A 26,657-nucleotide genomic window follows, 5' to 3' on the forward strand; every position below is an offset into this window, starting at 1 on the left:
CACCAGGCTGGAGTGCAGTGGTGCGATCTCGGCTCACTGCAACCTCCACCTCCCGGGTTCAAGTGATTCCCCTGCCTCATCCTCCTGAGCAGCTGGGACTACAGGTGCGTGCCACCATTCCTGGCTAATTTTTTGTGTTTTAGTAGAAACGGGGTTTCACCACATTGGCCAGGATGGTCTCGATCTCCTGACCTTGTGATCTGCCCACCTCGGCCTCCCAAAGTGCTGGGGTTACAGGTGTGAGCCACCACGCCCAGCCACAATTTTGTTTTGTTTTGTTTTTGGTTGAAATGGCATTGCACGTTGTTGCCCAGGCTGGTCTTGAACTCCTGGTCTCAAGCAGTTCTCCTGCTTCCGCCTCCCAAAGTGCTGGGATTACTGGTGTGAGCCACCACACCCAGCTCTGATAATTTCTAATTAGGCAGCACAGTTAATCATGCAATCTAGAAAGCTTGAAGCCATTGGAAAAATTGAGGCTGGTAACCAGACACTAGCTGAGTGTTGTGTGTTCTCTGCTCTCTGGGGCAGGATGGGAGGGCTTGAGACCCCCAGTTCTAAGGAGGAAGAACACCTGGCTCCCTAATCTGGGAGAATGACCCTTTTTTTTTTTTCCCCCAAGACGGAGTCTTGCTCTGTCTCCCAGGCTGGAATGCAGTGGATCTCGGTTCACTGCAACCTCTGCCTCCCGGGTTCAAGCGATTCTCCTGCCTCAGCCTCCTGAGTAGCTGGGATTACAGGCGCGTGCCACCACGCCTGGCTAATTTTTATATTTTTAGTAGAGACGGGGTTTCACCATGTTGGCCAGGCTGGTTTTGAACTCCTGACCTCGAGATCTGCCTGCCTTGGCCTCTCAAAGGACTGGGATTACAGGTGTGAGCCACCATGCCCAGCCAGGAGAATGACTCTTCAGGACAAGGTGCAGAAATGGCTGGAGAGTTTCCCACCACCTCTCAGGAACAGGAGTAAAAGAAAGTAGGGAGAAAATCTCCAGTGCTATTATATATTTCAAGCATTACTTGTTTGCATAATAACCAAACACTGAGACAGCAGGCATCAGAGTGCCATGAAGTACAACACAACTCCCACTTCCATGCTTGAAGAGCTTTGTGAGAGCTGTGCCTGTTGAGGCAGGGGACGTGTACTGTGGACTCCAGGAATGACACAATGTTAGCCGGCAGACACCTCAAAGTTCCTCTGATCCCAGCAGACTGGGAAGTGGGGTGGGTGAGTGGAAGGGGCTTTCTCAAGATCACACAGCGAGGAGGTGACAGACCAAGGGGCCAGAAGTTGGGTCCCCTGGATCTGGGCCTCCTGTTCTCTATACTTCGTCTCACTGACTTGCACATATTTCGATAGGCAGATGGGTCTTAGGAAGCCAGAGGGTTGTCATGACAGCAAGGGTAAGGCATCATGGGAGGTTTGGGAGAGGTCATTGAGGAATGTCACTAGCAGTTCATTGTCTTTTTTCACAACCAGGTACTATTACATATTTCAAACATCACAGTGGCTGGAAGCAACAGGGCAGGAACAGACAGGTGTCGTCACTTAACCTGGTCTTTGGGGACCTTGACATCAAGACTGACAGGTCAAATCTTTGGTCTCAGGGAGAAGAGTGCCAGCTCACCCAGAAGACAGAACAGCTAACAGCCATGCCCAGGAGAGGCAGCAGTGGGAGTCATGAAGGAGGACGGGGTCCTGTCCCAGCGTCCCAGCCCAGCTACCCAAGTAGAAGGTGGGGCAGCATCTTCTATGGCTGAGTCTTGGGCAGTGGGTGCTCTGTCATATTGTCAGGTTTCTTCCCCCAGCTCCACAATGTGAAGACTGAGGTGGTCCCTCCAAGCCCCACTCAGCAAGGAGGACAGGGCTGGTGGGTCCTCCAGGGTCAGATGGGGAAATAAAAGTGTTTCATTCTTGAAGGGGAAGCTGCACTTCTCCACGGCACGCCTGGTGGTGCCAGGGGTTACCACAAAGAGGCGGCAGAGCCATGGCCCACCAGCCACTTGGCAGGCTGGTTGTCTGGTGAAGCTTTTCAGGGTTTGGCACAGGGCCCAGTCCTCAGTCCCCCCCATGTCCACCACCTCCACTGGTGCCCCCAGGCCTGGGAGGTGTAGGAGGTGCCGGGGGGGCATGTAGGTGTGAGTGAAGAGGAGTGTGTAGTGGGTGGGTGTGCTTGGGAGCACGGGGGCATGGACCACCTGCTCCAGGTACTCCAGGCCAGGCACCAGGCCCCCCTGATGCAGGCAGCCGAAGAGGAAGGCACCGAGGGCGTTGAAGAGGACCACAGTGCCCTTCCAAGGCACAGGCTGGGTCTGTGGACTACAAAGCAGGACCAGGGGGACCAGGAGGGGAATCAGGAACCGAGCCTCCTGGTGGCTAAAGGCAGATAGCAGGGCCAGAGGCATGAAGTAGAGGAGAAGGAGATAGGACCTGGGGCTGGACAGCAGGCTCCGGGCACCCAGTGCCCTCAGGAGGCCCATTTGTGCAGAGGCCTGGAGGCCGACTTGCAGCTGTTGCCACGCAGCCTGCAGGGCCTGGGCATGCAGCACCCCGAAAAGCAGGAAGCCGTTGACTGCCAGGTGAGTGAGCCGCGCGTGCGTGCCATGTCTCGCCAGGTTTTGGGGATTCAGGTTGTAGTGCAAGAAGTTGACAGGTGTAAGGACAAGGGTCCTGGATGTAGCGGGGCTGGAGAAATACCAGCTGTCCATGGCCACAAACACCGCTGCTGTGAGGGCCGCCCCAGGGAGCAGCACCAGGGCCTCCCGGGTCAGAGACTTCAAACCAGGGTTTGTGGCTCCACGAGTGCCCCAGAGGTAGAGGGGGACCACAGCAAAGGCCAGAAAGGTGGGCCGGTTGAAGAAGCCAGCAGCCACAATGCCTCCAAGAAGCCAGCTGTGCCACCGTGGACCCGGCGCCGGCTCCGTGCGTGTAGGGCCCCACATTACATGGGAGGATACCAGCACCAGCAGCCACGTGAAGAGGAGTCCCTCAATGGTGTTGGAGAAGGTCCTTGTGTAGAAGACCAGGGTGACATAGGAACCAGACAGCAGGGCCAGGGCGTTCCAGCGATCCGCCCCCATCAGCGGGGCCAGGTGGTACACGGCCCCGTCCAGAGCAAAGGAAAGGGCAGTGAGGAGGAGTCGAGGCCCCACCAGCAGCGCATAGCCGCTCACCAGGCCAGGCCACGGCCCCAGCTCCTCCCAGAGCCTGAGCAGCCAGAAGGTGGAACCAGAGATCAGCAGGGGGAAGACCACCGAGCGGCAGGAGCTGCTGGGGTAAAACTCCCAGGGCCGCGCGGCCTGAACGCCCAGGACGTCCTCTGCAGAGAGAGAGGCAGAGGTGAGCCAGTCCCAAGCTCACGGATGTAGTGGGCAAAATTCTAGGAGGGCACCCCACATTTCCCACCCCTTGGTGTGTGTGCCCTGCATAATCCCTGGGACTGTGCACAGGCTGGATTTTTTCCTCCCTTCCTCCCTTCCCTCCCTCTCTCCCTCCTTCTTTCCCTTCCTTCCCTTCCTTCCCTTCCTTCCTTTCCTTTCCTTCCTTCCTTCCCTTCCCTTCCTTCCCCTTCCTTCCCTTCCCCTCCCTTCCCTTCCCTTCCTTCCCTTTACTTCCCTTCCTTCCCTTCCCCTCCCTTCCCTTCCTTCCCCTTCCTTCCCTTCCCCTCCCCTCCCTTCCCTTCCCTTCCCCTCCCCTCCCTTCCCTTCCTTCCCCTCCCTTCCCTTCCTTCCCTTCCTTCCCTTGGTTCGTCTCTGTCACCCAGGCTGGAGTGCAGTGGCGAGATCACAGCTCTCGCTATGTTACTCAGGCTGATCTCAGACTCCTGGCTTCAATCCATTCTTCCACCACAGCCTCCTAATGTGCTAGGATTACAGGTTTGAGCCACTGCACCTGGCCCGCAGGATGGGCTGTAGTCCTGTGATGAGGTTGCTTATACAGGAGCACTGACCGTAAAATAGGAAGACTATGCAGTGGGCCAGACCTAATCACAACAATCTTTTAATAACAGAGTTTTCACCAGCTGGACGCAGAAGTGGCAGTCAGATTCAAAGCATGAGAAGGATTTGACATGCCACTGCTGGCTTCAAGATGGAAGAGGCCATTGGCTAGGAATGTGGGTGGCCTCTGAAACCTAAGAGCAAGGAAACCGCACCATAGGTTCCACAGCTGAAATGAACTAGATTCTGCTAGAATTAGAGAGCTTCCAGACAAGAACTCAGCCCAGTGCATACGCTGATGTCCACCTTGTGAGCAGAGAGCCCGTGCCGCACTTCTGATGGACAGAACTGTGAACTCGCAGACGGGTGCAGTTTGAGCTGCTCGTAGGATTTTGAGGCTCTGTCAGGAGCAGCAGAAGCAAGTGCAGGGGAGCTCAGAGTGCAGAGGGCAGGAGGGGCCTCCCCGGGAGATGAGGTGGCAGTGTGTCCTGGGAAGAGTGTGTGGGAGGCGGGCAGGTGGGGGAGGCCTAACCTCTCCTCAGGGTTCCAAGATCTCAAAAGTCAAGGACAAGCACCCTTGTCCTTACACCTGTCAAGCTTGACAGAGCCCCATCTCTGATAATGATTGTTATCAGGAGATGTGGGGAGAGAAGAGGGGTAGGGGATGAGCCATCAGGGTTATGTCAGAGGTGATTTATGTTAGTTTTGTTTACAATACTTAAATTTTTTTTTTTTTAGACAGAGTCTCACTCTGTCACGCATGCTAGAGTGCAGTGGCGCTATCTTGGCTCACTGCAACCTCTGCCTCTGGGGTTCAAGCGATTCTCCTGCCACAGCCTCCAAGTAGCTGGGACTACAGGCGCCCGCCACTGCGCCTGGCTGATTTTTGTATTTTCAGTAGAGATGGGTTTCGCCATGTTGGCCAGGATGGTCTTGAACCCCTGACCTCAGGCGATCCACCCACCTCAGCCTCCTGAAGTGCTGGGATTACAGGCGTGAGCCACTGCACCCTGCCTATGATACTTAGATTTTTTGTAAGAAGAATATATCCAAGTAGTACTTACATAATTTAAGAAATACTTGCTGCCTGTTCTGTAACCCTGTGCCCCAGCGTCCCAGAGCTCTGAGGGGTGGGGGCGCGGGAGCAGCTCCACTCCAAGCCTCATTGTTCACAGCGTCTCTTGCTTGATCACCTGCTGGCTGTTTCGAGCTGATCATACAGCCTGCGGATCATTCGGGCTCTGATTCTGCTACTTATTTCTCCAGGCTTTCAGCTGTTTTATCTGTCTATGTTAGATGTTGAAAGGGAAGCAAAATCCAGGATCAAATCTATCTGGCTGCTTTTCTGGTTAAAAAACGATGTGAGGGAAAGAAGATGAGCCTTTTAACTTAAAAAACAAATTCACCTGTTGAGCCCTGGGGCAAAGAAAGCTGATGCCTCCAAAATATCTGTTCCCTCCTCCTCCATTAGACTTTTTTTTTTTTTTTTTTTTTTTTTGAGATGGAGTCTCGCTCTGTTGCCCAGGCTGAAGTGCAGTGGCACAATCTTGGCTCACTACAACCTCCACCTCCTGGGTTCAAGCAATTCTCCTGCCTCAGCCTCCCAAGTAGCTGGGATTACAGGCGCCTGCCACCATGCCCGGCTAATGTTTTGTATTTTTAATAGAGATGGGGTTTCATCATTTTGGCCAGACTGGTCTCAAACTCCTGACCTCAGGTGATCCACCTGCCTCAGCCTCCCAGAGTGCTGGGATTACAGGCGTGAGCCACCGCATCTGACTCCTTTGACTCTTTCTGGGCACTTGGTCAGATACAAAGACTATAATTTTTAGCTTCCTTTGCAGCTAGGTGTGGCCTCATGATACATTCTGCCCAGTGTGATAGAAATGAGCAAAAAGCATGCACCCTTCAAAATATGACCTTAAAGAGAGAAGTAATGCCCTTCTCCTTTGCTGGCTGGAAAGACTGCTTGTAGACTTGATGGCTGGAGCTCAAGCAGCCGTCTTGAACTATGAGGATGACCCCACATGCCCATCGCATCTGAAAGGCCTCAAGGCCTTTGGGCGAGACGGCATGGGCCAGGCAGCTAGCCTCATGATGTGTCCCACACCGCCTAACAGATGAGTGAGTGTCCCAGGTCTGGGTTCCCTCAGCCCTCACTTGAATCTACAGAAGAGAAGTTTCATGATCTCAGATCACAGCCCTATGGAAGCTCTTGCCAAACACTGGGGAAGCCTAACCCTAATAAAAGTGTTCCCATGGGAAGTCCAACACAGCTCTCATTCTGAATGACCTGTATTGTTGGTCCAAGCAGGGATACATCAAAGAGACTGGTGGTTTATTAGCATTGCCCAGAAGGTCAGTGTCTCCACTTGGGAAGGAGATATGAAGTCCCCACGTCCAAGTTCTTACCCCAGAGAGACAGGCTGCTGCTCTGCTTGTGGATTTACTACTCATCTGCCCAGATATGCTACTCACTCCCTCCCCACAAAGTCTCCCGTCAGCTCCTCAAGCAGACTCTGCTGCAGCTTGTCTCAGCCACACATGCGGAGTTTTACCTGCCATCACCTCAGGGGACTGGAAGAACTCATCTGGGTGCACATAGCCCGTCTGCGGAAGGAGACACCACAGCACTCGGAGCAGGCTGAGACCACCCCAAAGCACCCTGACTGCCATCTTCAGATCCAGTTGTTGCCAACACACCGGGCCCAAAACCTGGAATGATGTCCCAGCTGCTACAGATGCTACGCTGGATCCACAGATCTGCATCTGTTGAGGATAACAGTTGTTGGTTATCACGATGTAAATTATAATATATTCAACTGTCTGAACAAACTCAAAATGGATCTGTCATTTAATAAAAATGACAATAATAAGAATAGCTACTTTATACTCTATGCCCACTAACTGCCAGGCACGTGACATGCATATTTCATTTAATCCTTTCCACAGTCTGGGGCAGTGGGTCTTAGGATCCCTATTGTACAGATGGGGAAACGGAGGCCTCTGCTGAGTAACTTGGCTACTTGCTGATCATATTTGCTAAGGAGTCTGATGGTTCATTTTATGTGTCCACTTGACTGGCCTAAGAGATGCCCAGAGAGCTGGTAGAACATTATTTCTGGCAGTGTCTATAAGGGTATTTCAGGGAGAGATTAGCCTTTGTTGTGGTTGTTTGTTTGTTTGTTTTTTGAGACAAAGTCTTGCTCTGTCACCCAGGCTGGAGTGCGGTGGCATGATCTGGGCTCACCACAACCTCCACCTCCCAGGTTCAAGTGATCCTCCTGCCTCAGCCTCCTGAGAAGCTGGGATTACAGGCACACGCCACTACGCCCGGCTAATTTTTGTATTTTTAGGAGAGACGGGGTTTCGCCATGTTGGTGAGGCTGGTCTTGAACTCCTGACCTCATGATCTGCCCACTTTGGCCTCCCAAACTCCTGGGATTACAGGCGTGAGCCACCGTGCCCAGCTAAGATTAGCCTTTGAATTGGTAGACTAAGAAGATCAGCTGCACCAGTGTGGGTGGGCATGATCCAACCCATTGAGGGTCTGAATAAAACAAAAAGGTGGAGGAAGGGTGAATTTGCACTCTCTTCAGCTGGGATAGCCATCTTCTCCTGCCTCAGACATCGGTGCTCCTGGTTCTTGGGCCTTCAGACTCTATGTCTCACACCAGTGTGCCCCAACCCACCTCCCTGAATCAAGCTCCGAGGCCGTCGGACTAGGACGGGGAGTTACACTGTAGGCTCCTCTGTTTCTAAGGCTCCCGACTCAGACTGAATTAAACCACCAGCCTTCCTGGTTCTCCAGCTTGCAGGTGTCAGATTGTGGGACTTCACCAGCCCCCATAATTGCATGAGCTAATTTTCATAGTAAATGATAAAGCCAATTCCCTATTGTTTCTGTTTCTCTGGAGAACCCTGACTTATACAGGGTCTAAATATGACATTTGCTCAATGTGACATTTGCAAGGAAGATTAGGGTACCCAACAAATCTGGGTCTTGCAGCCCATCCTGATCACCAGCTCCTATCCACAGGCCAGTATGGCAGACTGCTTCTTGCATTTCTGAAAACTTGGGAAAGTCAACGGATGCCACCCATTTCCCTGCAAAAATTACACTCAACCCCATTGTTTCCAGTCACTCCCTCCAACTTTCACACACCCTGGAACCTGCCTTTTGGAAGGTGATGGGAACATTTGTAACTCTATATGATGAGAATCCTAACTCCCTCAACTCAAATATAGTATTAACTGCATCTCAGAAGTTTTCTATGTAACTCAAAGAGCAGTGACAATCTGAGCCCATGGCATGCTGGATCTGTAAGTCCACAGCATCGCTGCTGAACAGGAAAGCAAGCTTGACAACCTGCTTGTCCCTCCTCCAGAAATAGTGATGTTGCCCTGACTTCTTGATATTTTAAATTCTGACCTTAAATAGTTCTTGCTCTCAGGTGTAATGTGAGGTGGCTCACACCTATAATCCCAGAACTTTGGGAGGCTGAGATGAAAGGATCGCTTGAAACCAGGAGGTCAGACCAGCCTGGGCAGCAAAGTGAGATCCCCATTTCTACGAAAAAATAGCTGGACACAGTGGTGTGTGCTGGTAATCCCAGCTATTCAGGAGGCTGAGACAAGAGGATCACTTGAACCCAGGAATTTGAGGCTGCAGTGAGCTATGATCACACTACTGCACTTCTGCCTGGGTGACAGAGCAAGACCCTGTCAAAAAAAAAAGCCAGGTGCGGTGGCTCACACCTGGAATCCCAGCCCTTTGGGAGGCTGAGGCAGGCAGATTGCTTGAAGTCAGGAGTTTGAGACCAGCCTGGCCAACATGGCAAAAACCCGTCTCTACCAAAAAAATACAAAATTTAGCCAGGTGTGGTGGTGTGCACCTGTAATCCCAGCTACTCGGGTGGCTGAGGCATGAGAATTGCTTGGACCCAGGAGGTGGAGGTTGTGGTGAGCTGAGATCACACCACAGCACTCTAGCCTGGAGGACAGAGCAAGACTCTGTCTCAATCAATCAATAAAAAGTTTTTTTAAAAAGAAAACGTTGTTAACTATAGTTACCCTACTCTGCTATCAAACATTAGAAATTAAATCTTCTAACTGTAGTTTGTACTGTAGCTTATATTCTAAACTGATTTTTATTCCTAATATTGGTTTACTTGTGCATTCTTTTTTCTTTCTTTATAATCGTCACCAGAATTGTGTTGATTTTGCGAATTTCTTCAAAACATCAACTTTTGCCCTTGTTTTTAATTTCTTTGCTCATCTTTATTTTTTCTTTCCTTTTACTCTTTTGGGTGATTATTTCATTGTGTTATCTCAAATCTTTTGCTATGAGCACAGCTCGTTAATTTGGAGCCTTATTTTCTATGAGAAGTGTTGAAGGCCACACAGTTTTCTCTAAATTAGTATTAACTGCACACCGCAAGTTTTGCTATGTAATAATCTCATCAACTTTTGGTTCTAAATATTTCTAATTGCCATTGTAATTTCTTCCTCCACTAATGCCTTATGGTTGAAGGATTTAATTTTTAATGGTCCTTTTTGTAGATATTCCATGGATGCTTGAGGACACCGTACATTCTACACTTACTGGATATACAGTTCTATAAGTTGTCATTAGATCAAGCTTATTAGTTGTGTTGTTGAAATCTTTTTTTTTTTTTGAGATAGGGTCTCACTGCTTTGCCCAGTCTGGAGTGCAGTGGCACGATCATGGCTTACTGTAGCCTCGACCTCCTGGACTCAAGCGATCCTCTGACCTCAGCCTCCTGAGTAGCTAGGAAGACAGGTATGTGCCACCATCCTTGGTTAATTTTTAAATTTTTTGTAGAGACAAAGTCTTGCTATGTTGCCCAGGCTGGTCTTGACCTCCTGGGCTCAAGCAATCCTCCCACCTTGGCCTCCCAAAGTGCTCGGATTACATGCATGAGCCACCTTGCCTGGCCCAAATCTTTTATATTCTTAATTTATTGATTTTTTACTGCTTATTTTATCAATCACAGAAATGTGTGTTGAACTAGCTCATGAAATAGTTGACTTGTCTAATTTTCCTTGTAATTCTGTCAATTTTAGTTCATTTTTGAAGCTATATTATTATATTTGTAGAAGTTTATAATTGTTATGCCTTATTGGAAAATTGAATATCTTATCATTATATAGTAATCTTTTAATCTCTAGTTCTGTTTTGTCCTAAAATATATTTTTTCTGATATTACTGTTGCTATACACACTTTTTGGAAACTTAGTATTTACCTGGTACATCATTTTCCACCCTTTTCTTTTCTTTCTTTCTTTCTTTCTTTTTTTTTTTTTTTTTTTTTTTTTTGACATAGTCTCGCTCTGCTGCCCAGGCTGGAGTGCAGTGGCATGATCTTGGCTCACTGCAACCTCTGCCCCTCCTGGGTTCAAGCGATTCTCCTGCCTCAGCCTCCCGAGTAGCTGGGACTATAGGTGCGTACCACCATGGCTGCCTAATTTTTGTATTTTTAGTAGAGACAGGGTTTTGCCGTGTTGGCCATGCTGGTCTCGAACTCCTGACCTCAGGTGATCTGCCCACCTCAGCCTCCCAAGATGCTGGGATTACAGATGTCAGCCACTGCGCCCGGCCAATTTAGGGTTATTATTGATACATTTATTTCTACCATCTTATTTTGTGTTTTCTTGTCTTGTTTTTTCAATTTTTTTTGTCCTTTCTTGCCTTCTTTTGAATTAGTTTTTTTTCTCTTTTCTCTCTAACAGTTTGGAAGTTACATATACTCAGTTTCCAATATGCTATAAAATACCATATATTATTTAATATTTTAATATTTAGTATACTATGTTATGTGTCTTCACTATGATTATTCTGGGTGCACATTTCTTTTTATTTATTATAGTCGAAAGTTTTTGGGCTTCTCGAACCTGTGGATTAGGACCCTTTGTCATTTATAGAAAGTAATCCTTCATTAGACTATATGCTGCTGATAAAGACATACCCGAAACTGGGTAATTTATAAAGGAAAAGAGGTTTAATGGACTCACAGTTCCACACGGCTGGGGAGGCCTCACAATCATGGTGGAAGGCAAAGGCACGTCTTACATGGCAGCAGGCAAAAAGCGAATGAGAAGCAAACGAATGAGAAGCAAGCGAATGAGACGCAAGCAAAGGGGGTTTCCCCTTATAAAACCATCAGATCTCGTGAGACCTATTCACTACCACAAGAACAGTATGAGGGAAACCACCCCCATAATTCAATTATCTCCCACCAGGTCCCTCCCACAGCATGTGGGAATTAAGGGAGCTATAATTCAAGATGAGATTCGAGTGAAGACACAGCCAGACCATATCACAGACCTTCTCAGTCTATCTTCCATGTCTCTTTAAGTTCTATTTCATATTTTCCATATCTTTAGGTCTCTTGGCTATATGTCGGGTAAGTTCTGTTCTATCTTCCATGTCTCTAATCATCCTTTCAGCTGTATCTAGATGTTAAACCTGTCTATGGAGTTTTAAATTTCAGTTGTTATATTTTTCATTTCTACAAGTTGTTTGATTTTTTTCCACATCTGCTTGCTCTTTTGTGATATTTTCAAGACTCTCTTTTATTTATTAAATGATATCAAACATACTTGTTGGATATACTAGGTTTAATAACTCCAGCATCTAAAGTCTGGATCTGAATCTGCTGTCTTGTTTCTGCTGGATCTCACTCATAGTGCCCTGTTTATTTGTATAGTTAGTGAATTATTTTATTTCGTGAATTATCTCATTTTCTTTGGAATGTTACTGTGGGAATTCTTTGAGGTCAGGGATGAGGCAAATTTCTGAGTTCCTCTTGAAAGGATTTACACTTGCTTCTCTCAGGTAACTGTGGGCATTACAAGCCTAGGACCATTTCTAATCAAATTTTTGGCTCCAGGTTTTGTGTGTGTGTGTGTGTGTGTGTGTGTATGTGTTTATCTTTTAGGAAGGGGGATAGTGCCTGGTCATGTAAATTCATGAGGGCAGGCTCATGATTACAAATTCTGAAGGGAGATACCCCACCCCCAGCTCAATTTGATTAGCATCCGGATCCAACAAGGGCAGTTTTCCTTTCAGTCCTGTAGGGATGGAATAATTTTTTTCTTCCTTTTGTTTTTTTTTTTTTCTTTCCGAGACAGAGTCTTGCTCTGTCACCTAGGCTGGAGTGCAGTGGCGTAATCTTAGCTCACTGCAGCCTCTGCCTCCCAGGTTCAAGCAATTCTCCTGCCTCAGCCTCTTGAGTAGCTGGGATTACAGGCGCCCGCCACCACACCCAGCTAATTTTGTATTTTTAGTAGAGACGGGGTTTCACCATGTTGGCCAGGCTGGTCTCGAACTCCTGACCTCGTGATCCGCCGGCCTCAGCCTCCCAAAGTGCTGGGATTACAGGCGTGAGCCACTGTGCCCAGCCGAATTTATTTCTTAGGCCACCTTTATATTAGAACGTGGCCCTCCAGAGTCACAGTTTTGCGGGGAGTCTCCTGTTAGGCTTCCCTCCGGGTGGGCAGTAAGCTTTATCTTCTGTCCTGCTAGTCCCGAGAAGCTACCAAGTCCTGAAAACCTAATCTGCATAACCCAACTTTGAGGGTATCTACAAAAAATAGCTTTTTGTTTCCTAGTCTTTACAGTACAATAAGACACCCTAGAAGGAGATAGAAATAGTGGAAGGGGTCCCTGCTGTCAAATGGCACGCAGTGTAGGGGCCTGAAGTGGCCAGTGGTTTGGATAATGAGGAAGCCAAGGAGGCTCTCAAATTCACAGTTTTGTATGTATCCTCAACTCCAAACCTGGCTCCTGGCTTTGCATACCTAAGTCCCTGTCTTCATGCCCAAGTATTACTTACATTTTATTCGGCTTACATACTATTTTATCCAGCATTTTAGTTATTTTCAGCACTTTATTCCTTTTATAATTCAAGGACAACTTTCCACTTGTGTCCTGTTTAACAACCTTTATTTTTTTTCTATTCATAAACATAATACAAAATTGTTGTAGAAAAAGTAAAAAGTGCAATAAGCCAAAAGGGGAAAATGGAAATTACATGCAGTTCCTGTCACTCAAAAAAACACTGTTAGGCCGGGCGTGGTGGCTCACGCCTGTAACCCCAGCACTTTGGGAGGCTGAGGCCGGCGGATCACCTGAGGTCAGGAGTTCAAGACCAGCCTGGCCAATATGGTGAAACCCCGTCTCTCCTAAAAATACAAAAATTAGCAGGTCGTGGTGGTGGGCGCCTGTAATCCCAGCTACTGGGGAAGCTGAGGCAGGAGAATCACTTGAACCTGGGAGGCGGAGTTTGCAGTCAGCCAAGATCGCGCCACTGCACTCCAGCCTGGGGGACAAGAGCGAGACTTCATCAAAAACAAAAAACAACAAAAAACAAACAAAAAAAACCACTGTTAACATTTTGACATATGATTTTCTTGGAAAATATAGGATTATATTTGTTTATTCTTATATATCTACACTTTGGCATAATGTTGGCATAAGAAATAGTCATGTTGAGAGTTAAGACAGGGATCGAGAAAAGCTAAATTAGTTTAAGCCGTGTCAAATTATTCTCAAGGAAGTCATATATTTAAGGGACAGCCTTGGTCAGCGGATCCTTCTGGTCATGATTTGGGGGAGGGGGACAGGAAACATGAGGGGACTGTGTTGCTATCACAGGATGTGTCTCAAAACTACTAGGCGGGAACTTGTATATCTCCACAACTGCTGAAGGCATCTGCTGAGGGTGAGTGGGAATGGAGGATGCTATACCGAGGTCTCTGAGCTGGGCTCCAGAAGAACTGATGGCAGGCTGTTCCTCAGCGTATGGGAAGGTGGGCAAGTTGGCATCATGACTTCCGCTATGGAGCAAGCCAGTCTCATGGGCATGTGGCCTTCGATAGCGTGGCTCTGCTGTCCTCTATCTCACCCTTGCCCACTCTTATTTTGCCCTCCAGTTACTACACACCCTGCCCAAGCCTGTGCCATTGCCTGGGGCTGCTCCATCTCAGTAGTTTAGTTTTGCAACATTGAAATTGAGTTTTGTCTCTATAAGGGATGTCTGACAATTCAGTGAGTATTTTCAATGTATCTATTATATATTTGTAAATGGAAGGGGATCATACAATGTTTGCTTTAAAATTTGTTTTGTCACTTAGCAAAGTATGACCATCTTTCCATATATCATGAGCATCCCCTCCCACCAGCTGCAAGTTCTCCTTCCATCATGCATCTACTCCTTCCCTCTGTTCTCTTTGGTTGACACCTTCCTTTCCATTAATAAACACGTTCATCTCTCTACCATTCTTAGAAAAACAACCAACCAAAACTCCCTTGAAACTGTATGTCCCCTCTTTCTACCACTACCTTTCTCTCCTCCTCCCTTCACAGGGATCCTCAAACCATCTGCATTCACTGAATTCACTCCTCGCTTTTTAATTTCTATTTTTTTTAGAGAGGGGGCTCTCGCCTCCTTGGCTTCCGTGTTGTCAAAACCACTGGCCACTTCAGGTCCCCACACTGCCTGCCATTTGACAGCAGGGATCCTTCCACTAATCCTAGCTCCTTCTAGGGTGTCTTACTGTACTGTGAGGGGTAGGAAACAAAAAGCTACATTTTGTGGACACTCTTGAAGTTGGGTTATGCAAATTAGGTTTTCAGAATCTAGAAAGCAGATGTGAGACAGGCCATATTTTTTGCAGTTTTCTTTGTTTTCTCCTGGGAAACAAGATCGTTGAAGACATGGGGTGTTCGTGCATCAGCTTTCCACTATCCGGTCCCCGCTTTGTGGGAATGGAGGACACAGTTTCCACTATCCGGTCCCCGCTTTGTGGGAATGGAGGACACAGTTGCAGTTAAGGTGGCCACAGTACTGTGTTACAAAACCCAGCTAAGTTCTACAGGCGGCTTTACAGTAGCCTGACTCTTACAGGAGTGGTCGCTCCTTTATGGAGTTACTTCTGGGTGTTCAGAGAGATTTTCCTGGAGGCCCAAATAGAGATCATTTTTCAGTGTACCGAATGATTTTTACTACCTATTTGCCTGTATCAAATTCCTTTTCTGCTGGCTTCTGTTTCTTGTACTGAACCTTCACCATTTGGTATCAGAAGTGGCTGTAGCCAACAGGCCCTTAAGGATGACAATATTCATTTGCTAAAAGAAAATAACGGCTGGGAGCGGTGGCTCACACTTTTAATCCCAGCATTTTGGGAGGCCGAGGCGGGTGGATCACCTGAGGTCAAGAGTTTGAGACCAGCCTGGCCAACATGGTGAAACCCTGTCTCTACTAAAACGACAAAAATTAGCTGGGCGTGGTGGTGTGCACCTGTAATCCCAGCTACTCAGGAGGCTGAGGCAGAATTGCTTGAACCTGGGAGACAGAGGTTGCAGTGAGCCGAGACTGCATGACTGCACTCCATCCTGGGTGATAGAGCAAGAACCTGTCTCAAAAAAAAAGAAAAAAGATGAAAGAAAGAAAGAAGGAAGGAAGGAAGGAAAGAAAGAAAGAAAACAACTACCTGCCTATCCTTTATGCCCAGAAAGAAAAAAATCTTTCAAGAACAAGGACAAAATAAAGATATTTTCAAGAAAACCAAAACTGAAAGGTCTTCACAAGCAGATATTCAGAAAATTATAAAGAATATATATCAGGCAGAAGGAAAAATGGTTCCAGATAGAAGTTCTGAGACGGAAGTAGGAATAAAGAGCAAATAAGTTGGTCATTAAATGAGAGACATCTGGAAGGTGGAAGTCAAATAAATACCATCTTCCTGCTGCTTTGACTGTTTCCTTCTAGCGAGTAAGGTATAGGAGATGGATACAGTTTCTGAAGTAGTATTCCATGCTCATTCACCGGCTTCGTTGGGTGCTGCTGACAGGCGGCTGTGGTGGTTTGGAAATGGCTTTCTAACCCTGAGTCATAATTAAAGTGCTGTGTTCTTGAATGCAATAGTTCCAGTGCTGGTCTCCTGAGTCCTCACTTTCCTGATAGGGGACAGAAGTAGTAGCTCCATTGGTCAGTTTTGCAGTGTTCTAGGAGTCATTCCTGGGGATTCAGCCTAGAGCTTGATCATCCAACCCTTCCAAAGGTTTTGTAAGCAGCTAATTCCCTATATTAACTCCTTTTTGCATAAAACATTTAGTTGTTTGCAAACAACAAAAACAATGCGAGCTGCTTCAACAATTCATCATGTTGCCAGGTGTGGTGGTGCACCCCTGTAGTCCCAGCTCCTTGGGAGGCAGAGGCAGGAGGATTGCTTGACCCCAGGAGTTCAAGGTCAGCCTGGCAACACAGCGAGACCCCCATCTCTTAAAAGAAAAAGGAGGAAACAATTCATCATGTCACATAAAAGAACAACCAGCCTTGGCACTGCCAGGGTCCCTTGCTGCTTCTCAGGTCAGCCTTGATGCTGCCGTTCTCTTTGTGTGGACATAATCCTCAGTTCCAGCCATCCCGTCCAGACATGACAACACTGAGAAGTGTCTGTATTTTTGAGGCTATCTCTTTTTAAAACAGGTTTATTGAAATATAATTAATATACCATACGATTTTAAAGTATACAATTCAATGGTTTTTGGTATATTCGTAGACAGGTGCAACCATCACCACAGTCAGTTTTATAAATGTTCATCACTCAAGAAGAACCCCATATCATTTAGTTATCACCTCCCATCCTTGTCCACCACCCCAGACTCTGGAAACCACTAATCTACTTTCTGTCTCTATAGAATTCCCTATCCTGAACTTCCATATGAACGAAATCGTAAGGTCTGTGTGGGGAAAAGAAAGAGAGATCAGACTGTTACTGTGTCTATGTAGAAAAAGGAAGACATAAGAAACTCCATTTTGATCTGTACTAAGAAAAATTCTTCTGCTTTGAAATGCTATTAATCTGTAACCCTAGCCCCAACCCTGTGCTCACAGAAACATGTGCTGTATTGACTCAAGGTTAATGGATTTAGGGCTGTGCAGGATGTGCTTTGTTAACAATGTGTTTGCAGGCAGTATGCTTGGTAAAAGTCATCGCCATTCTCCAGTCCCGAGTACCCAGGGACACAATGCACTGTGGAAAGCCACGGGGACCTCTGCCCAAGAAAGCCTGGGTGTTGTCCAGGCTTCCTCACACTGAGACAGCCTGAGATGTGGCCTCGTTGGAAGGGAAAGACCTTACATTACAGTCCCCTAGCCCGACACCCATAAAAGGTCTGTGCTGAGGAGGATTACTGAGAGAGGAAGGCCTCTTTGCAGTTAAGAGGAAAGCATCTGTCTCATGATCCCCTGGGCATGGAATGTCTCGGTGTAAAACCTGATCGTACATACTGAGATAGGAGAAAACCGCCCTATGGCTGGAGGTGAGACATGCTGGTGGCAATACTGATCTTTACTGCACTGAGCTGTTTATGTAAAGTTAAACATAAATCTAGCCTACGTGCACATTCAGGCACAGCACCTTTCCTTAAACTTATCTATGACATAGAGTCTTTTGTTCACATGTTTTCCTGCTGACCCTCTCCCCACCATCACCCTATAGTCCTGCCACATCCCCCTCACTGAGATAGTAGAGATAATGATCAATAAATACTGAGGGAACTCAGAAACCAGGGCCAGTGCAGGTCCTCACTTGCTGAGTGCTGGTCCCCTGGGCCCACTTTTCTTCCTCTATACTTCACCTCTGTGTCTTATTTCTTTTCTCAGTCTCTCGTCTCCACCTTGTGAGAAATACCCACAGGTGTGGAGGGGCAGGCCCCCTTCAGTCTGGAGGCCTTTGTGGCTGGCTTCTTTCACTTAGCAGAATGTTTTCATGGTTCAACCGTGTTGTAGCAGGTATCAGTACGTCCTTACTTTTTATGGCCAAGTGATATCCCATTGTGTGGATATACCACATTTTGTGTGTCCATTCATCCATTGATGAACCTCTGAGTTGTTTCCATGTTTTGGCTATTGTAAACAGTGCTACTATAAACTTTTGTGTACAAGTTTATTCGTGGACATATGTCTTCATTTCTCTTGGTATATATGTAAAGTCCCTGCATCCTATGGTAACTTTATGTTTAATCATTTGGGGAAACTTCCAGGTTGTTTTCCAAAGTGGCTGTATCATTTTACATTCCCACCAGAAATGTATGACGGTTCTAACCAACACTTGTTATCTGACTTTTGGGTTCCATCCATCTCAGTGGGTGTGAAGTGGTATCTCATTGTGGTTTTGATTTGTACCTGCATTTCTCTTTAAGATCAAGGAAATCTTTTCCAGAAGTTCACCAGCAGACTTTCTATCAAGTGCTGTTGAACAGAACTGCATCAAATACACCTTCCCAAACCAGTCACTGGCAAGGGGAATGAGATTACTGATGAAGACTCACCTCCTGGGTTGGAGCTGGGACTGTGGGAGCTTACCCTAACAACAGGTTCTGTTAGGAAGGAGGAAGGAGGCAGAGGATCAGCTAGCTGTGTGGCTGCTACACGTGGCTTCCACGGGCTCTCACAGCTTTCCTCCTCCTCAGGCCATTTGTTCTTAGGCTTCTCTTCCTCTGTCCACCGCTTAAATGTCAACGTTCCTGGTCTTCAATGTCCTCCATATACACTCTTTTGGATCATCTCATTTATTCTCATGGTTTCCATTTCTACTTGATGCCTTCTGAAATTGCTTCTTTTCTGAGCTTCGGATTTACTGATAATAATAAGGAATAGTATAACAATAATAATAGCACTACCTTTTTTTATTTGTTTGCTTTTATTTTTATTTTTATTTATTTATTTATTTATTTTGAGACGGAGTCTCACTCTGTCGCCCAGGCTGGAGTGCAGTGGTGCGATCTCAGCTCACTGCAAGCTCCGCCTCCCGGGTTCACGCCATTCTCCTACCTCAGCCTCCCAAGTAACTGGGACTACAGGCGACTGCCACCAGGCCGGCTAATTTTTTGCATTTTTAGTAGAGACGAGGTTTCACCATGTTAGCCAGGATGGTCTCGATCTCCTGACCTCGTGATCCGCCCACCTCGGCCTCCCAAAGTGCTGGGATTACAGGCATGAGCCACCGTGCCTGGCCTAGCACTACCATTTTTTTAATTTTTTTTGAGATGGAGTCTTGCTTGTCGCCTAGGCTAGGTGCAGTGGCACGATCTTGGCTCACTGCAACCTTTGTCTCCCAGGTTCAAGCGATTCTTCTGCCTCAGCCTCCTAAGTAGCTCCACTGCCTGTTAGGCTTCTGTACCTACTTCAAACACAGGACAGCCCAAAAGAACTCATCACCTTCCCTGGAACGAGCCCTGTCCCCATGCTCCCTACAGCAATGAGGGAACTACCATGTATTAGTGTCCCGAACTCCTGGTACCAATTTACTGTGTTAATCTATTCTCACACTGCTATAAAGAACTGCCCAAGACTGGGCAATTTCTAAATAAAAGAGGTTTCATTGACTCACAGTTCTACATTGCTGGGGAGGTTTCAGGAAACTTACAGTCATAGCGGAAGGGGAAGCAGGCACCTCTTCACAAGGTGGCAAGAGAAAGTGTGGGTGGAGGAAATGACGGACGCTTATGTAACCATCAGATCTCATGAGAACTCCCTAACTATCAGAAGAACAGCATGGGGGAAACCGCCCCATGATCCGATCCTCTCCCACCAGGTCTTTCCCTCAACACTTGGGGATTACAATTCAAGATGAGATTGGGGCGGGGACACAAAAGCCTAAGCATGTCATACCATTTGCCCAATTTAGTCCAGAATCCCACGGGCTATCTCCCTCCTCCTTTGTCCCTGCACTATGTAATGCCAACGTTGCTTGCTAATTATTCCTTGAACCCAGCTCTTGTTCCTCATTCTCCACTGTCATTGTCTGAGTCCAGGTATGCTGTGACTGGTGTGCATGTGCCTGGGATTTCTTAGCCTTAGGGGTGGCTGGCTGTGCAGAATCTTTGGATGGCTGGAGGCCCTGGGTTGGTTGTTTCTGTCTGCAAACAGCCCCCTCCTTTGTTAACCAGTGTGTCATATAACAGCAATCATTTTCCGTGGATGAATAATGAGGGAGATGGTAAGAAGCATGACCTGGAGTAGACCGCACTGCCATCCGCCTCTCCACTTTCCCTCTCTCACTGCATCCTTCCTCCTGACTGCGGCAGAGACAGGCTGAATCACTCCCCTGTGAGAAACCTCTGGATGGGGGGCCATCCCCTCACCACCCTGAGGACCAGGTCCACATTCCTTACTGTGGCTGACAAGGCCCTCCATGGCTTCCAGTGTCCCCTTCCCGCCTCCACTCCTGTGTTCGTGAGTAGAATTCGGTGCTCCAGAAACATCACGCCTTTCTGCAGCCCTCTCCTCTATTCCGTGCTGTTTCTCACCCCAGCTTCTTGGCTCACACGGTTTCACTTACCCAATACGCTAATAACATGGAGGTTAAGACCAGCGGTGGCATCAAGTAACCCGGTTCAAGTCGTTGCTGTCTGTCACTTGTTCATGGTGAAAGCACTCAATCTCTCTGAACCCCAATTTATACCTCAGCTGTAAAACAAGTACCTATCTCAGGGCTGTTGTGAAGATGAAATGAAGAAAATATGCAGACATAAGTGGTTGCTTTCTTTATCCATTTTGCTTAACTGCCCTAACCCCCAAGAAGCCTTCCCTAACCCTCCTTCTGAAGGACCCTGTGCAAAACTCTGCAGGCGCCATGCATTGACTGTTGTCTGATTATTTCTCTGCCCTGCTTGGCTGAGGTCTCCCAGGCATGGAATCCCTTTGAGATTCATCTCCAGCCTGGGTGGGCCCACTGGGGCCCATCTGTCAAGGACAGAGCAGGAGGTCCTCCGGAGAAAGTGACAACGTAGTGGGGCATCGACCATAACAAATGCGGGAGCTCCAGGGAACGACCCCCGCCCGCTGGCGTCTCTCCAGTCTGAGACCCCACTGGAGGAGCTGTCCATGTGGCTGCCTCTCGCCTTTTATCCCAGGGGACAGAGCCAACGCCAAGCGTGGCAACCACCCACCTTAACCTAATCAGGATGCAGCCTGCTCATTAATTAATTAATTCATTCAGAGGGATCTGTCTGGGTGCGGGTCAGGCACGGGTCCAAATCCTGCATCTCCAGTAGCCTCCTGGGGGTCGGTCGTCGGGAGGGCTCGTGAGCGGAAGGCTTTAGAATGAAGCGACAGGGCCCAGAGTCGTGGAGATTGGACTGGGGGGCAGGGGAGCAGGCATTGACAACCACGCCGACAGGGGCATCCCGCGCGCGTGTGTGGGAGAATGTGTAGCGCAAGCAGCAGGGAGAGACCATCTCAGAGACAGGGGAACAGCCAAGCAGAAACCACTGTGCTGGGCGCGGGGGGAGGCCGGGAAAGACAGCACATCTGCGGGGCGGGAGGAGGGGAGGGAAGGGAGTGGAAACACTGCTCCCGCCAGCCGCGGGTGATGGGGACACGTGTCCAGTTCGCTGAGTCCGAGGGCCTGGGCCCGCTTTGGGTGCCCTGTTTCTCCGGTGCCCAGGTGTGTGCGCAGAACCGTGTCTGCTCCAGGGACAGCAGTGAACGAGCACCGTCCGGAATGGCAGAACCGTGTCTGCTCCAGGGACAGCAGTGAACGAGCACCGTCCGGAATGGCAGAACCGTGTCTGCTCCAGGGACAGCAGTGAACGAGCATCGTCCGGAATGGCAGAACCGTGTCTGCTCCAGGGACAGCAGTGAACGAGCACTGTCCGGAATGGCAGAGCCGTCAAGTGTGACTCATTCCAAGAAAGGTCCCTCCCTTCATATGTAAACTTCCGAACAAAGCTGCTGGGTTGCGGCTTATGGGAGAAGGCGGCGGGCCCAAGGTTCGGCCCCTTTGTCTGAATCTGGCATTTGGAGCAGGCTTTAAGACTTCGGGAAAAGCCGGGCCCCTGTGCAACCACCAAAGGCTACTTCTCCCGCCCTCAGGACTAAGATCTTGTTCCAGTCCTCCAGTCCTCGGGGTCTACTCCAGGGGTACAAGGTGACAGTGGCTCTCCAGAGTACATTTGCTTTTTGGTGCCGCACTGCATCCTCACTTTGACCCTGAGCGCGGCAGTAAGCCCTGCAGGGTGCTCCACCTTGAAGCACGGGAAGATCTGATGCTGGCCGCCTTCTTCCTTCGGTTGCCTGAAAGGGCCGGTGTTTATCCTTCGCTTCACAGAGAACGCAACACACAACATTAAACACACATAAAGAGAGTGAAAGAGAACAAGGCATCTTCATCAAGGAGGGCGCACCATTTAACCACCCGCGACCTTGCAGTGCGCCTCTGCAAAGTGGGGACTCCGCTCTGCAGCAGGAGATGGGGGTGTTGACGATGTTGAAAGTAGTTCCCAGTTTTCCGAGGCAAAGGTGTCTGGGGCTGACGAATGACTTTTGAGAAGAAGGAATGATGAGAAATGTCCTCATTACAGAACTTTCCCGGCCACACTGTGAGTCCCACGCAAAGACCCCGTGACCACCAACCGGAGCGCTGGGTGCTCCCTGGCAGGGTCGCCTTTGCTTTTTGCGCGCCCCCATGCCACCCCTGGGCCAGGAGGCCATCCTCGCATCCTGGGAGTGCAGGCCTGGCCCGAAGTGCAGCCCCCGAGGCCGGGAGCCGAGATTCTTCTCGGCTTCGTGCTCAGAGCTTTGCAGCGTGGCATGGTTTCCTCCTCTTGCCCTGTTGCTGTTTCATACCTGGGGGAACTGAGACCCAGTCGGGTTATGGGCCTCCCTGAGAACACTGGCCTCTAGCAGAGGCAGATTCAACCCCAGGCCTCAACCTGGGCCCAGACCCGTGCCCTGGAGTGGAGTTTACCCACTGCCACCCTTCCTGGGCAAATGTCACCGCTGCCTCCGTCCCCCTAGGTCCGGGGCGGGTCAGTGCTCCGAGCCAGCGGACCCCGGCCTAGGGACAGGTGCCCGCGAGAACGTGGGGGGCGGCCCCCAGCTCCCCTGCCCTCCTCCCTAGAGGCTGGGCCTGCTGGTCTCCCGGCTGCGCGCAAGGTGGGAACGGAGCCGACTGTGGTCCGCTCGCCCTCCCCGCACCCGCTCCTCCGGAGCCGCTGGGGCTGCGCACCGACTCACCCGCGCGGCCTCCGGCTGCGCCTTCAGCGCTGGCGGCGTCCTGCCCGGCGAGGGCCAGGGTCCCAGGCGGCCCCGGAGGCGGCCGGACCGCAGGGCGGAGGGGAGGCCGTGGGAGCGGCCGGGCGCGCCTCAGCAGCGCGGAGACTGGGGCCACCGCCGCCCGCGCAGGGCCGGCCGGGAGGGAGGAGGAGCGCGCGGGCGGGGCCGCCGTGTACGTCCCCGCGCTCCCGCCCGGCCTGGCCCCGCGGTCCCGGAGCGAGCTGGGGCCACGCTGGGGAGGGTCCTGGGGGCGCCGCTGTCCCTCGGGCCGGGCAACGCCAGGCGGGGACCGGTCTCGCCCCGCCGCGCTCGGGCTATTTCCCCGGCAGCCCCTCCTCGGCGAACAGCCTTTCGGCGCGGGGGGCTCTTAAACCAAACACCCCAGGCCACACTTCTCTCGTTCGAAATGACCATTTCGGGGTTCTCTGTGGCGAGGAGCTCCGCCGCCGCCGTCCCCTTTCCGCGCGCGGGAGGTCGGCGAGGGCAGGGCGCGGACCCGGGGTGCGGCCCCCGGTCCTGCTTCGTGGCCCGAAACGCCTCACAATGGAGTCACTCATGACAAGTGACTCAGCGCACGGGGAGGCTGCTGAGCCCCGCAGCGATCGGCGGGTGTGAGGTGTTCCCCGGCGCGATTGCCCGGGAGCCTGTCAGCCCCAGCCCTGACGGGAAAGGGAAGTCGAGAGGAGGCTGAGCGAACGGCCGCCACCCCCGCGGGACGCTGACCTGGGCGCCACGCGCGCGGGAGCTGCTCCGAGCGGACCCTGAGGGGCCTCTCCCTGCGCGAGAGAGCGGCGTCCGCGGGGAAGCGCGACCCAGAGGGGTCGGCGACGGCGCGCGGGGCGGGCGCCGGTTCCCTCTCGTCGGCCTGTGCCTGTGGGATCGGCGGGCTAGTCGGGCTGGGAGAGCCTCGTGGAACCCACGCATCCGGGCGGCAGTGGCCTCCGAGCCACTGTGGAGGCGCCCGGGGTCGGCACAGCGAGGCCGACGGGGACCTGACACGGTCACGCGGCGCCGGGGAGCAGGTTCGAGTGGCCGGGCGTGGGCCGTGCCGCCCCTCCGCGTTCCGCAGGCGGGGACGGGCGAGCGGCCCTAGGGGGCTGCAGGGAGGACGCCGCGTGGACGGAGAGCCCGTGCCCAGGGGCCAGATCCCCTCCCGGGACGGGGCGCCGGGTCCCCGCGAGCTGCGGCGCGACGCGCGGGCACCCGTGTCCTACCCGGTGGCCTCGCCGCTGCGGGCTGCGCTGAGAGCGGGGTGGCGCGACGCGGTCCCTCCCCACGCAGGGGGAAGACGGCACCACCGCGTCCCCGCCGCCGGAGCTTCCCGCCCGCGCCGCCGGCCCGACGCTGCCCCCTGGCGGGAGAGCGCTGCAGGAGCCCCGGCGAGGCCGAGCCGCAGGACGGGCCCTCCCCGCCGGCCTCCCACTCCCACGCCGCCTCCGAGGGTCGGCAGCCGGATCGCCCTCCATGCCCCATAGCAACCCTCACATGAAAAACAACGACTTTATTCAGATGTGAGGTATTATATACGTACGATGAATACCAGGAAATTTAAGTACAGTACATGGAAGTATACAGTTCCATGAATTTTTTCTTTTATTTTTTAGATACAGGGTCTCTGTCGCCCGGGCTGGAGTGCAGTGGCACGATCTCGGCTCGCTGCAGCCTTGAACGTCTAGGCTGCAGCGATCCTGCTGCCTCAGCCTCCCGAGTAGCTGGGACCACAGGCCCCGCCACCATGCCCGGCTCAGTTCCATGACTTTTGACGCGTGAAACCGCCAGGCCAGCCTCCCCCCCAGTTCAAGAAGCCCTCTCCTCCCAAAAGCACCCTCCTGCCCCTTTGCAGCGAATCCTTCACCTCCCCTCCACCCTGGTTCCAGACAGCGGCTCATCTGATTTCCGTCACTGCCCTTTGCCTTTCTCGCAATTGCATACAAGGAGAACCATTCGCCGTGTGGTCTTTTGTGCCTGGCTTTCTTCGCTTAGCACCATGCAGCTGAGCGTCGCCCACGTGGCGTGTGTGTGTTGTATTTTCCTCTACCTTGGTCTTGAGGCGTCCCTGGAGAGCCTCTGTAAAGGCCAACTCTGCCCTGACAGGGCTCCTGGGATTTGGTCGTGGGTGTTTGCCGTGGGCCTTTCATGGGGCACCTCTGTATCCCGGCTGACCTGTGACCGGGTGTCCCTCTCCCAGGAGACATATTTATCCTGGCAGATCTCCTTGTGCTTCTTGTCTGACCTGTATCTAGTTTATTCCTACCAAGATAGCTGCTCTCTAGGAAAAGCCCTGACCAGGGAAAACGTTACGTTTGAGCGTCTCAGTCAGGCATGACACAGAGCAGGCAACACAACGAAACACAGGAGCTAACAGAAGTGGTCCTAGTACTTACAGATCCACAGGGGAAGAGGGCATCTGAGGGCCATTGGGAAGGTCTTGGGGACACTGTACACGATCGTCGTGGGGTGGGGGGAGCCAGAGAGAGACGGACCTGTGGGCTGAGGCTTTTATTGGAGTCCAGGGCATTACTCAAGCAGTTTTCCCAAGGGGAGCTCTAATTGGTTCACCTAGAGGAGCGAACTGGAGTCCTGTGGGGCCGCCTTGTGACTTAGGGGTGGTCACTGGGGCATATCTGCATAGTCCATGCAGGGTGTGGGCGTCGGTGGGGTGAGTCTAGTTGGTTGTATGTATACATCCCACAGGGAGGCAGTTACCAGGAGGTGGCTACATAGGACCAGATATCTGGATGGAATGTGTTGAGATACTGTTCCAGCAGAGAGCTGGAAACTGTATCCAAGGTGACTAAGCCCTGCTTCTAGTATGAAATTGTTAACCCTATACTCAAAATGGATACTGAAGCAATCTAAAATTTCAGGTATTTACTAAAGTGTGTATCAAGTTCCCTCCTTATCACTGGTGAGTAGTATTCCATTGCATGGATATGCCACAGGCTGTTTGTCCATTTGGACATTGATGGATGGACTAAAGTTGGCCAAGCTGGGCTGGTGGGGAGGCACCCTCTCAGGACCCCAAAGGAGGATGCAGGGTTGTTGTTAGATGTCTGGGTTGTTTCCAGTTTGAAGGCATCGTGAATAAAACTGACTTGAGCCTTCCTAGAAAGTTTTTTGAATATACATATGTTTCATTTCTCTTGGGTAAAATGCCTGGAAGTAGGTGGGATGGCTTGGTTGCATGGTGAGTCTTTTTTTAAAACATTTATTTAATTAATTAATTAATTATTTTTTTTTGAGACGGAGTCTTGCTCTGTAGCCTAGGCTGGAGTGCAGCGGCACCATCTCAGCTCACTGCAAGCTCCGCCTCCCGGGTTCATGCCATTCTCCTGCCTCAGACTCCCATGTAGCTGGGACTACAGGCGCCTGCCACCAAGCCCGGCTATTTTTTTTTGTATTTTTATCAGAGACAGGGTTTCACTGTGTTAGCCAGGATGGTCTCGATCTGACCTCGTGATCCACCCGCCTCGGCCTCCCAAAGTGCTGGGATTACAGGCGTGAGCCACCACACCCAGCCTTTTTTTTTTTTTTCTTTTTTAAGATGGAGTCTCGCTCTGTCGCCCAGGCTGGAGTGCAGTGGTGCAATCTTGGCTCACTGCAACCTCCGTCTCCTGGGTTCAAGTGATTC

General features: G+C 50.5%; 1 protein-coding gene across 3 annotated transcripts; it reads right to left on the reverse strand.

Annotated features, from left to right (window-relative positions):
* Positions 1-986: 986 nt before the first annotated feature.
* PIGZ (phosphatidylinositol glycan anchor biosynthesis class Z) lies at positions 987-24,352 on the reverse strand. 3 transcript variants are annotated; one of them, XM_019024771.4, is made up of 4 exons: positions 22,988-23,163; positions 20,310-20,437; positions 6,494-6,704; positions 987-3,316 (listed from the first exon to the last, which is right to left on the reverse strand). In XM_019024771.4, exons 2-4 carry the CDS (start codon positions 20,349-20,351, stop codon positions 1,788-1,790), a joined length of 1,782 nt encoding a protein of 593 aa, XP_018880316.1. In that variant the 5' UTR covers positions 20,352-20,437; positions 22,988-23,163; the 3' UTR covers positions 987-1,787. The 3 variants fall into 3 exon arrangements, with proteins under 3 accessions (XP_018880316.1, XP_018880317.3, XP_004038318.1); XM_019024772.3 differs by lacking the exons at positions 20,310-20,437; positions 22,988-23,163 and adding an exon at positions 24,241-24,352; XM_004038270.4 differs by lacking the exon at positions 20,310-20,437 and having other exon boundaries at positions 22,988-23,169.
* Positions 24,353-26,657: the final 2,305 nt, after the last annotated feature.

Source organism: Gorilla gorilla, chromosome 2 (assembly GCF_029281585.2).
Source record: "Gorilla gorilla gorilla isolate KB3781 chromosome 2, NHGRI_mGorGor1-v2.1_pri, whole genome shotgun sequence".
Classification (NCBI taxonomy): Eukaryota; Metazoa; Chordata; class Mammalia; order Primates; family Hominidae; genus Gorilla; species Gorilla gorilla.